Source organism: Myotis brandtii, unplaced genomic scaffold (genome assembly GCF_000412655.1).
Source record: "Myotis brandtii unplaced genomic scaffold, ASM41265v1 scaffold390, whole genome shotgun sequence".
In the NCBI taxonomy this organism is placed as follows: domain Eukaryota; kingdom Metazoa; phylum Chordata; class Mammalia; order Chiroptera; family Vespertilionidae; genus Myotis; species Myotis brandtii.
Genome location: NW_005364954.1, coordinates 714,231 through 727,092, shown reverse-complemented (window position 1 = coordinate 727,092; position 12,862 = coordinate 714,231). Strand labels below are relative to the sequence as shown.

General features: G+C 46.6%; 1 protein-coding gene across 3 annotated transcripts in view; it reads right to left on the bottom strand.

Annotated features, from left to right (window-relative positions):
- LRRC6 (leucine rich repeat containing 6) overlaps positions 1–12,862 on the bottom strand; it is a 40,375-nt gene that overhangs the window by 11,234 nt on the left and 16,279 nt on the right. For all 3 annotated transcript variants that reach the window (XR_313962.2, XR_313963.2, XM_005872780.2), the window contains exons 8-10: positions 11,189–11,254; positions 8,974–9,043; positions 8,147–8,242 (exon numbers count right to left, since the gene is read on the bottom strand). Coding sequence is in view for 1 of the 3 variants with exons in the window: in XM_005872780.2 (XP_005872842.1) it covers positions 8,147–8,242; positions 8,974–9,043; positions 11,189–11,254 (232 nt within the window). In the remaining 2 variants the exon portion in view is untranslated. The remainder of the gene's footprint in view (positions 1–8,146; positions 8,243–8,973; positions 9,044–11,188; positions 11,255–12,862) is intronic.

Here is a 12,862-nt window from a genome sequence, read left to right as displayed (position 1 = left end):
AAGTCCCCATCTTCCCAGCTCATTGGGCTCCGGTCTCTTCCTCTGAGAAATGAAAGAATTAGATGTGATCTCCAAGGTCCCTCCCTGGTCTGAAAAATTCTGTGATGTTACCGCTTCCTTTTTCACTAAATGACCTCAGTGCTGCGCATGGGAGGTCTCCACACTAAAACCGATCGATCCGATCCAACAAGCATCCAGGACAGCTGTTCAGACCCAGGACCCGCCCTCAGGAAGCTCGCCGAGGGAGGGACAGGGAGGCCGTGCGGGTGCATGTCAGCCCCGACAGCATGCCGGGCCACGCTGCTGTGCGAGTCAGGCAGTTTACACATTTCACTTACTTAACCCCCCCGGCTCCCCGTGTCCCCATGAGACAGGGATTGCGTGTAGGCGGAGAGAAGGAATTTGAAAACTGGCCTCCTGTTGCCTTGGTCCCCTGGCCAAGGTGGGGGCTTCCACCCTTTCTTTTCAAGGGAGAGAGAGATCCGAGTGTCCATTGCTCTCTCCGCCCTCATCAGCAGCTTCTCTGTGGCGGGGGAATGCTTCATTCACTGGGCACATCTCCCTGGTGAGCAGGTCATGCCTCTGACAGGTGAGGGACACATTTTAATTACATGAGTGAGGCCAAGGTTAGTGAAAATTTATTGCAGCATTACTTCCAATAGCCAAGAGCTGGAAGCAGCCCAAGTGCCCATCAGTAGATGAGTGGATAAAAAAGCGGTGGTACATTTACACCATGGAATACTATGCAGCCAAAAAAAGGAGCTCTTACCCCTTGTGGCAGCATGGATGGACCTGAGAGTATTATGCTAAGCGAAATAAGTCAGACAGAGAAAGACAAGTACCATATGATCTCACTCATATGTGGAATCTGATGAACAAAATAAACTAACAAGCAAAATACAGACAAAATCATAGATAGAGAGAAGGCTGACAGCTGTTGGGGGTGGAGGGATAGAGGAAAAAAGAGAAAAAACTCATAGACACGGACAACAGTGTGGTGTCTGCGGGGAGGGAAAAGGGGGATAAATGGTGATGGAAGGAGACTTGACTTGGGGTGAGCACACAACGCAGTGGACAGATGATGTGTTGTAGAGTTGTGCACCTGAAACCTGCATCATTTTGATAACCAGTGTCATCCCAATAAATTCAATAAAAAGGGAAAATATTTTTAAAAGATATGTTGAATTTCTTCTTAAAGTTGGTAGGATTAAGTAAATTATAAGACTGTGTAATAAAAGTAGGTATTACAGAAAAGAATATCAACTTTAAGAAGAAGGCTCTTGAGCCCAAGGTCCAAGTTTTGTATCTGTTCGGATTGTAAATGCACCAACAAGAACGGGAGCACGGGCATAATTAGCGTCTTAAAACACCCATTTCTAACACTGTATCTTGTCACGTAATAAGCTCAGACGAAGATCCTCTGTGTTTATGGAAATGCAAACAGAATCACAAATGTGGGACTTTCTTCGCAGAGAATTTGCTGTGCACCAGAATCTAAATGTGTCCCTTCTTTTTAAAAGCTATTTTCAGCTCAGTTAGTTTCAAAGGTCCCTTTAAGCTGAAAAGTTAGGAGGGACTGAGAGCTCAGCCCTGTGCGAGATGCTGACACCCACGTTCACATGAACCGCAGGTAAAACTCTGCTGGTGAGAGACTCCTGCTCCCGAGCGGAGGACCGTGGGCTCGGCGCTCCGGGCAATGACCTCGGGCTCCGCGTAGGGCTGCTCCTCCTCTGGGAAGCCATGTTCATTAACACCAAGCATCTCCTTCATTTGTGCTAAGCATGCTCAGAAGCAACTAATGGAAACGCTGGGAGGACCAAAATACAGTCTGTTTAATACATTAGGTAACGTGGGACTAATGGCTTCCTGAATCCACAGAGAGACATGTAAGCAGCTACTTGAAGAGTGGGTTGTGGGAGAGGCATGCGGGTACAGATGAGTGTTTTCAGGATGTCAAGCATCACTTGACCACGCGCAGAGCCGTACCGCTGACTGTCCTGCAGAGGGCGCAGTCCCTTCCGACCTTTCCTGACAGGTGACTGCCAGGCCTTTGCTGAAATAGTGCCCGGGGATGAGGTCGCATTACCTGTTGGGCAGCACCCTGCGCGGACATGGTCTCTGTTCACTTGACCGCCATGTGTGTGGCTGCTTCACCAACTCTGAGAGCTGCGGACGCGAGACGCCGAGGCCGGGTGAGCCGTGTAAAAAGCCGGTGAACAGATGCCAGGGACAGAGACATGGCTTTTCTTCCTGATGTTGAGGTTGAACTGCAGAAATGACCAGCACCTGGTCATTTTTGACCCACACAGCGGTGATTTCACATGGTTCAACGTCAGAGTTATTTGTGTGAAGTTGAATGAGAAAGGGCCGACATCACTCCATTTCAGATGAAGACTTGCTGGTGGCAAATGAAAAGAGTGACTGGGCAAAGAAAACGGGGTGTAATCAGACATATTTGCTGAGCCTGCTCGACACTGGGGCGTAGGAACGGACGGGGCGAGGGCAGACCTGGGCCTGCGGGGATGACGATCAGGGGAGTCAACAGGGAAAAGGCAGGAAGAAGGACCAAGGAGCCCAGTGTCACTCACTGTTCCCCCCACAGCAATTCCCACAGCACTTTCTTCATGCCAGCTTCTTAATAAATCTTTGGTAAATTGAATAAATATTTTAATTGCTTGATTAATAATTCATTCATTGTCTAAAGTTGTTCATGATGTTGCAGAAAGCTTTCTATTTCTGAGTTCTAGCACCCCACTTCCACATTGGGACAACCCAACAGACGAAGCAATTCCCTCGCCTGGTATTAATGCCTCCCGTATAATTTATTTACGGTGTATCAGCATTTTGTTTGGTGTGCACATCCGACGTCTTCGCCCATGCCTCAGAAGCAGTTTCTAAAAATGTCTCCCCCTTATTTTCTTCGTAAAACTTCCGCACTGCCTACGCCCATTAGATACCAGTGGCCTTGACATAGGCCCATGGTCTGATGGGCGGGTGGGGGAGCAGGATCAGTTAGTGGGAGGGCCCTCAGCCACGGGCCCGCCCTACACTGAAATGGCGGCTGCTTCCACCAATCTCGTAGCAGCTCCAGAGGCGGCGGGTCACATAAACTGTCCACCTGCTTACATATCTCTGGTGTTTCTGTTGATTGGTTAGTTACCCATAATTCTGATATTGAACATTTGAATATACAAAGTTCAGATTCCTATAACAGTAATCCTATATAATAAAAAGCTATTATGCAAATCAACCAAACAGGGGAATGACTGGTCACTATGATGTGCACTGACCACCAGGGGGCAGACACTCAATGCAGGAGCTGCCCCTTGATGGTCAGTGCACTCCCACAGGGGGAGCACCACTCAGCCAGAAGCCGGGCTCACAGCTGGCAAGCACAGCGGCAGTGGCGGGAGCCTCTCCTGCCTCCACGGCAGCACTAAAGATGTCTGACTGATGGCTTAGGCCCACTCCCAGGGGGCCTATATCCCCAGAGGGCTCCCGGACTGCAAGCGGGCGCAGGCCGGGCTGAGGGACTTCCCCCCCCCTCCCCCTCGAGTGCATGAATTTTTTGTACTGGGCCTCTAGTATTAATATAAAACTTCAGAATCTATAAGACATTTTTATTTCCCTCTGGCATTAGACTACATTTATATATATAAACTCTTTGAACAGATAAGAATACCTATATAAGTCAAACATTTCTGAAGTATATTCTATCTCAAATAAGTACATACATAGCAGCAAAGAAAATGTAAATTTTGAAAAAACAAACAAACATAAAAATACTAGCTTTGATTCCAAAGTTACCCAAGTTGTCGGAGGAAATTTTTAAAAGGCACGATTACTGATCTTTCTATGTGAAATCAATATTGACAGTTACAAGACTTTGAAGTAAAAGTAGAACATGTCTAACTAACAATAGGTCCTTCAAAATTCTTTCATGCTTGTAAAGTGCAATCTCATCTGACACCCACAACGCGGCCTAAAACGGAAAATGTCTGAGGAAGTTAGGACGAGCACCAAGGGTGATAATGATGTTTAAAAAGAAGAGAAAACATCCTTTGACAGTCTCCCCAGAGAGTCTCGGTTGGAAATGTCCTCCGTCCACATGACCATCCTGCTTGGTCCACGCCAGCCACAGGGCGGAAGTGCTGGGACGTTTATACCACCCCTCCCCCACCCCAGCACCCCCACAGCAGGAGCAGCCATCAGCCACAGAGCCTGGGCCTGGTGTGCCCCATCCCAGCCCCATCGCCCCTTGGGCAGAGGGGTCCCGAGGTGTGCGATCTGCACCCTAGAGCTGCTGGCTCAGTAGGACACTGCCTAGTGGCTGTTTCCCTTCCCTGCTCCCGACCAGCATCCCCTCACTGACCAAACAGACTGCCGCACTCACAGCTCTACAGTAGGTTCCGCTTCTGGGTGACCTCAAGTTAAAACAGTGTTTTACAGCCTGTGTCTCACAATCTAACCCTGCAACAACCGTGGGACTCTCAGGAGGAAGGGAACAACCTGGTATAACCAGACTCCCAAACACTGACTGAGTTTCTCCTGGCTCCCACTCATGTCTCAGGGAGCGCCTAGCTGAACTGTGTGTGCTGTGGACTATTTGAAAAAAACAATTATCTATCTGCTTATCTATCTATTATCTATCTATCTATCTATCTATCTACTTATCTATCAAAAAATTTGAGTCCATGGCGATGTTTACTTCCTCACTGGGTTTGTGAGGCATGTGTGGGTGGGTGGTACTCACCCAAGACCACCTTCATTCAAGTCAAGGCCCAGTTTGGGAACCATTTAGACAGGCTGCAAGACCTTCTGAGGATCGGGTGTCCTCTCATTACCTCCCCCCCGACCCCAGGTCATGACCCTTCAGTCATATCGCCAAGTGGGGGAGGTTTCTAGAACCCCTATCCATGGCAGCCTCTGAAATGTGACTCTTTTCTTCTCATCCCTGCGTAGTCACTGAAAACATGGTTTATTCCCTCGGCCATTCCTTCGGGATCAGTGGGCGGTAACTGCTCACTATCTTCGTAGGTACTGATACTACTGAGATGTTTTAAAAATACGTAGCGGTTCTCAACCTGTGGGTCACAAACAATGAAAATACATCCTGCATATCAGATATTTACATTACGATTCATAACAGTAGCAAAATTACAGTTATGAAGTAGCAACGAAAATAATTTTATGGTTGGGGGTCACCACAACATGAGGAACTGTATTAAAGGGTCGCGGCATGAGGAAGGTTGAGAATTTTTCCTCATTGTGTTTGCTATTCCTGATTCTCTAGTTGGCAACTAGCAGATGATGGAGATCTAGAGGTGTTATTTAAAATCCTTAGATTAGAAGAGATTATGCGGGGAATGAATGTACATGGAGAAGAGAAGGGTCCCAGAATTCAGTCACTAGGCTGGCCAACTCTCAGAGGCCTGGCCAGGAGAAAGGACCAGCAAGCAGACATAAATGTCTGTGCTAAGAGTTCTGCTGTAAAGCAGATCAGGGCAGTAAGTGGAGGGGGGCGTTTTCATTGTGCTCTGTTGTTAGGAAGGAAGATGGCTCAGCATGTTTCCTATTGTAAGATGCAGAGGGGAAACGCGACCAGCAGCTGAGAGAACAGGGGGCTGTCGGAGGGGACCGTGGCCTCTCCAAAGCCAGTGGAAACAGGAGCCCACACGCACTTGAGGGGTTTGGATGGATCACAGCCAGCTCATTCGTAGAGTCTGGAAGGAAGGCCTAGCAGGGGAAGACAAGAGGGATGAAGTCTGTGGAAGTTAACCTGCTGCTTCTGGAAGTTTTGGGAGGAGGAGTGTTCTAGAAAAGAGTGGAAGTATGAATGGAACAGGACGACCCAGCAAGCCCTCACTGAAATGATCACCCAGAGACTAGAGGTGAGTTCAGGATGGGCACAGGCAAGTCTCTCTGAGTAAAACGTCCTGAGAAATGGATGTCCAACCGATAAGGAGAAGGGCATCTGAGGCTGTGTTTTTTAGAGTCATGGCCTGTAACAGTGACCTTCACATTGACCTTCACCTCTGTGCTCACTGGAGCAGAACCGAGCAATATGTCCACCCACTGGAGCTGTAAATATATTTTGCTGTTCCGTTCACATGGCAACTTCCTTAATCTCGGTTAATTATTCTGCAAGAACTCCCACAGGACATCATGGAGCATATTCCTGGAGTGTCCCTATAATTGTCTGTCGAGGGCCTAGATGGGAGTTTAATTTAATGACTTAACGCAAGCCCCTTAGTGAACGTAAATGCTCAGTGAAGTCCGGTTAGGCTGGCCTGGGAGGTCAGGTGCCCCACACTCCCCGGCCGCTGATGGGGAGACTGTTTACAGGGGTATAACTCAGTCTGACCTCACACTTAAGAAAATATACGGAAGGCCAAGCATAAACTCTAGGAAAATGTAATGCGGGAATTCCCACTCAAAATGGGAACCCAAACTGTACGTATGGTACCTGCGAATATGTAGCAGCTCTAGAGAAGAAAACTACAAAAAAACTTCTGAGAGACATAAAGTAAGAGTAATAAATGGAAAACATACATTATTGGATATGGAACTTTTATGGTTTTCAGGTGTATTGAACATGGAAAATTTACAGATCTAAACACCGAAAGACTCATGGAAATAGGATGCTGTGTTTATTTGAAAGATGCATTAGCAGCGGCAGCAAAGGCTTCGGATCAGCTACCCGCCCCCTGCGATAGCACAGGAACCATGATCTCCTTTTAGGAAGTAGCAGCTGCCATTTAGTCTTTGGCTTCTCAGTCAGAATGGAAGTTTCCCCCAAACACACACACACACACACACACACACACACACACACACACACCCCTGCTGATCATAGTGTTATACAAATGCCTACATCAAAGTCCTGAGGTAATTAAGTGATCTCTTCCATTTCCCTATAGGATATTCTAATTAGCATACATTTCCTTAATTCCCTGCCGTCACCAAGGACAATGAGATTCTTCCAGTTGTATTTATTTTTTTGCTCGACAACAAATTATACTTGCTGTTTTATTGCCTCAGAGTGAAAATACATAGATTATCCATAATCAATCTGTGGCAAAACTGGCTCCGGGAAAATGAAGGATTATTAGGTCATTATCGAAGTCTCCCTGGTCAATCAAGGGCAGACTCGCAGCGGCAGTCATGCCCGGCCATCTCCTTCTCTTCTTCACAAGCCAAACCCCACGTTAACTGGCTTATCTATTCTTCCCCTTTGACCCGAGCGACTTGGGCAAAGCTGACCCACCCCCAGCTCATGCCATGAGGTGACAGTAACCAAATGGAAAACAATGGAAACTCAACAAAGCGCTGCCATCCCAGCTCATGCCATGAGGTGACAGTAACCAAATGGAAACTCAACAAAGCGCTGCCATATCTTTGGCCAGAGATCGGGTCACCTGTCCAGGACTGAACTATAGACACAGCTGGCTGAACCAACCAGAGGACCTGTTGCCCGCGGCGACAGGAGAGAGCTCTTTGTCTCTTTCTCTGATTCATAGCAGAAGTACATCTATGCCAACCCTCCCCCCAAAAAGTAGGCAAAAAGGAGTTTTAGTTAAAATAATATCTTGTCCGTATCATACACATGATATGAAAAATAACACTAGCAATATCTATTGAGTGCTCACGATACGTGAATGCTGTGTGTATCGTCTCTCTTAAGCATTAATTAGGACAGAGAGGCCTAGAAAGATTCATCATTTGCCCCAAGTCACAAACATGGTAAGCTCAATGTTTGGAATTTAAACACATACCAAGGCTGACAGCATCTCCTCTCACGGTTATGGGTAAGGAAAGTACTGACCACCTGGTAACAGACTTGCTCGAAGAACCTTGCGATTTACAAAGGCCAACTCCCACCCATGCTCTGGTCTGCAGAGGCAGGGCCGGCTGCCGGGAGACAAGAACTCCTGGCAGGACCAGTTACCCTGGGCCCTGCCCCATCCCAGTCCCACTCTCTGTTCTCTGGGGTCTTTGTTCTCCCACCAGAGCTGCTGGGAATAGCCTTTCGGGCTTTCTCAGCCAGAAGAACCTGGATCAGAAGTCCTACTCAGCCCTGGCAGGTCAAGTACCCGCGGGAACCAACATACCCGGACGTGAAGCGGACCCCGGTGCCGTCACCCACCTTGGGCATGCAGACGACCAGGTGCCCTGTCGTCTGAGACCTTCTAGCAGAGCTGCTGTCAGGTTTGACCTCTGCCGGAAGGACGAGCTGAAATGGCTGAAAGTTAACACCAGGTGTCAGAGAGCAAGGGCATCTGACATGGGAGAGTAGTTGCTTGAGGAGGTATTTTCATGACAAGTTTACGACTCCACATTCAATTTTTAAAGACGAGCTTAGATTGACTAGAAGAACACTAATACATGGGCTGTGCTTGACATGCATGACCTGTTTTACCTATTTTAATGAACAGTCAGTCTAAAGAACAATCATCAATCAAAATCAAAGGAAACACTCATCGGTCCATTTTTGTTAATGTGGCTGATAAAGAACTTGCGGATAAAAATCACTGTCATAAGACGTGAACATGTTTCCATTTTAAAGTCTTTGAGCGACCTCGGATGAATGATCAGAATTAGCACAGACTCCTCTTTCAAAAATGATGAAACTACACTTACCAAGAATGGAAAGCACTGGCAATTTAAATTTAAAATGGGCATATTATTTAAATATAATTTCAAGTGTAGCCTACGACATATATAAAAGTCAGCCTTGGACAAAGTACCCACGCAACAGACACAGGATAAACATATTAATTTATCCAGCCACACAGCGGTCAGCAAGCATTCCTGCTAAATACCCCTCCCCTGGCAGAGTCACGTGCCTAAGAAACAGCTCTCTGATTGGCTTTCCCCTTTTCCATTTTAATATTACTTTTAAAAAAGTTCAGGCAACTAGCATAGTCCAAGGGTAGGCTTTGGAGACGGAGCCAGTCCACAGGGCATCCTCACCTTTCCCTTGACCGTTACTCGCACGTAAGTTGGCTGCACGTCAACATTGATCAGAGAGGTATCCATGTACCTTGAAAATTCAACACATGAAACACACTCAGTCTTGTGAGTTTCCAAGAACATTAAGTTTGCAAACAAATTTACAAATACAAACCCTCACTTAGGGGACCCCTTTAAATGGAGAGAGTTTAAAATGTCCATGCTAAACAGGCCTTAAAAAATTAGCTTTGAGTTAATCCTCAGACCAAAGGAAATGCAACGTATCAGCAATTCCGTTTTTAGGCCCATGAGTACACTTGGCATTGACTGCCCCTAACCCAAAAGTATCAGAGGTCTGAACCGTCAGAGGCTTGCAAAAACCGGCTTGCCGTGGTCTTTCGTGAATATTTTATTTTAAGCCCCTAAGACTGACATGAATAGCCAGGGATGCTGACTGCACTCTGCTTGGGGCCTGCAACCCCGGCCCCGCTTCCTTAGCTGCTCTGCATCCCTGGCGGTGCCCTGCAGCTGCCCCGATAGCATCTCCCCCGTGGGCTTTGCTTCCCTGGAAGGCACGGCCTGCTGAGTGAGCAGAGTCTATGGCAGAGACCCTGGGATCGGCTGGCAATTATTCTCCTTGACTTTCTGGGCAAATGGAAGATGTAGATTTCACCTCTCCTTTAGCCAAACACTATAGTTATATATATTGTGTGTGTGTGTGTATACACACACACACACACACATATTTTTTTTTTCAGAGAAGAAAGGAGAAAAACATCAGTGATGAGAGAGAATCATTGATCTGCTGCCTCCTGCACACCCCCTACTGGGGATCAAGCCCGCAACCTGGGCACGTGTCCTAACTGGAAATCGAACCGTGACCTTCTGGTTCATAGGTTAACACTCAACCACTGAGCCACACTGGCCGGGCTACTTATATATTTTAAAATACTGATTGTGAGTAGTAGAAAATCCAGTGATGATTCAAAAATCAGACACATTCAGGCAGGTGGGGAACCCCGGGGTTACAGGCACAAGGTTCAGGCACACACACTTGTGAGGGAGGGCTCCACGCCTTCCTGTGTTAGTACCTGGGACCACATTCCTTCACCTTTCTAAGCTCAGCCTCCTCATCTGTAAAATCAAGACAAAAATAGTGCCTATTCCCTAAGATAGCTATGAAGATACATGCATGTTGCCTATAAACACAGTTAGTGTTCATAAAACGTCATTTTATTTTTACAAAATCCTGGTACTAAAAGGTAGAGTCAAGGTCTCCTAAAACTTCAGGTTCAATACCTGCCACATGAGTGGATGGCATATTCTTTCTCATGCTTAGGGCCTCGGAAGGTGTGTCCACCTGGCCCGAGCGGTGAGGTCTTTGCGTGCGCTGCTTTTCTCTGCCTCAAACACCCTCCTGCCCGTCCTACGCCGACCTCAGTGCTTCTCATCCCTGGATTTTCAGTGCTCAGATCGCTGGCTTTCTCTCACTCTCTGAAAATGTACCCCTTCCTGGGTAACTCCAGGGTAATAAGCCCTCCTGGTTCACCGGGATGAGAGACTGAATAAAAGAGAGCAAGTAAAAAAGTCCTTAAGAAGAGGAAGACCGTCCCAGCTGGCTTGGCTCAGTGGATAGAGCATTGGCCTGTGGACTGAAGGGTCCCAGGTTTGATTCTGGCCAAGGGCACATGCCTGGGTTGCGGGCTCCATCCCCAGTGTGGGGTGTGCAGGAGGCAGCCAATCAATGATTCTCTCTCATCATTGATGTTTCTATCTCTCTCCTTCTCCCTTCCTCTCTGAAATCAATAAAGAAATATATTTTTTTAAAAAAAGAGGAAGACCTGTACTATAATTCATGTGTACAAATGTTGACTCCCATCATCAGCATTCATTCATTCATTCATTCATTCCTGTACTTACTGAATTCCCACCAGGTACCAGGCACTGTTTTAGGTGCTGGAGACATAAGAAGGGGGAAACAAACAAACAAAACAAAGTTCTTGCCTTGACCGTAGATTTTTAAAAATACAAGTAAATTTATAGTTTGTCAGGTAGAAATCAAAAAGTGTGTGTGTGGGGGGGGGGGGGGGTAGAGAGAAGTGCTGGGAGAGGAGTGGGTACTGTTTTATATCAAACCAAGTTTCATTTCAAAATGTGTCACAACTCAAGAGGTCGCAACTGGGAATGAAAACAGGTGGAAGTGCCGTTACATAAATGCACAATGAAATGTCTTTACCTGTACACAGCCAGGTCCAGGATGATCTGGTTGCGTTTCTCATCATCTTTCAAAGAGAAGTCAAGTCTAAGGAATAATCCATTTTGGGAAGAAGAAGGAGGAAAAAAAAGATGACATCTTTAGCAATACTTTATAGGTAGCTTCATCCCATTACCAAAAGCAAATTTCATCATTATTATAATTTCCCATGACACACTTATTTTGGTAGCTGAACAATGAAATGTCGACGTTGATTTAAAAATGTCAACAGACACCTATAATGTGCTCATAATTTGTTTACATTGCTTAAAGGTGCGGATCTTAAGGTAAATTATAGACACAAAATGAGCATTGGTGCAGAGACAGAGACATCTGGTGGTTAAAGTTTTCCTTTCCATTTTATTGGAAATATTCATGGAGAACTAAATGCTGTATTTGTCTCCCCTTCTCCAACATGCATGCTAGTCCTTCAGTTTTAAACAGTCTTGTCTCCTATTCCCCAGCCATCTTTTTTCTTCTCCCTCCACCTTTCCATCACCTTGGGAAATGCTGAGATACTGCCCATTATGTTATTTTATTTTATTTTTCTAAAAATATTTTTTAATTGATTTTAGAAAGAGAGGAAGGGAGAGAGAGATAGAAACATCAATGATGAGAGAGAATCATTGATCGGCTGCCTCCTGGGGATCGAGCCCGCAACCTGGGCATGTGCCCTGACCGGGAATGGAACCGTGACCTCCTGGTCCATAGGTTGACCCTCAACCACGGAGCCACACCAGCTGGGCCTGCCCATTATTTATCCCCTCCATTTCACAGATGAGGAAACAGAGGCTCCGAGAAGCTGCCACCGCTGGGAAAGAGGCCACGGGCTGGAGAGGCAGGATTGTAAAGCCCTAGGCCTCTCAGCTACACCCTGAGGCCACGTCCTCGGTGTGACTCCCATGCTGTGCAGAATCACTGTGTCAGAGTTACTTGGTCACTTTTATTTCCAGCACTTCACTTAGCACGTTATTCTGTAAAACACATAACCCAGCAGTAGTGAAGAGTATAAGCTCAATTGTTCGGAAAATGTAACATTAGCAACAGGTCTGGCTGTCAGCAGTTTGTCTGCTTGTAGCAGCCACTCTCCTTGATTCCAACAGTCCAGCTGTACGGGACTTCAGTTACTCAAATGGCCTGTGCATTTTTTAAAGCTCATCTCGGGAGTTTTTTTAATGTGCTGGCCCCTCTGCCTTGGTTGCTACTCCCCGATGTTCCAGCCAGCCAACCCAAACTCTCCCTTCACACATCACTTGAAAGGTAATTTCAGAGGTTTCCTATGGCAGAGATTGCATTCATTCCCCATGATCTGCTTCCCCTTTCTCACTAGGAACAGCACCCCTGATTTTAACTAGGAATGGGGCTCTGCAGAATAAAGACTACATTTTCCAGCCTCCCTTGCAGCTAGATGAGGTCATGTGACTTAGTTCTGGGAAGGAAAGTGTTGTATGGCGCTTCCTGGGAATTTTCCTAAAGAGAGGCAATGTGTATCCTTCCTTTCCTTCCCCTTTCTTTGTTCAGCTGAGTAGAAGAGATTACAGGAGGCCAAGAGAGGAACCACGGAGTGTACTTAAGAAGCTATTGGAATTGTCCAGGTTTTGTTGACACAGAATAAGCTCCAGAGGGCACAGTTGATGTGGGGCGGGGGGGGGGGGT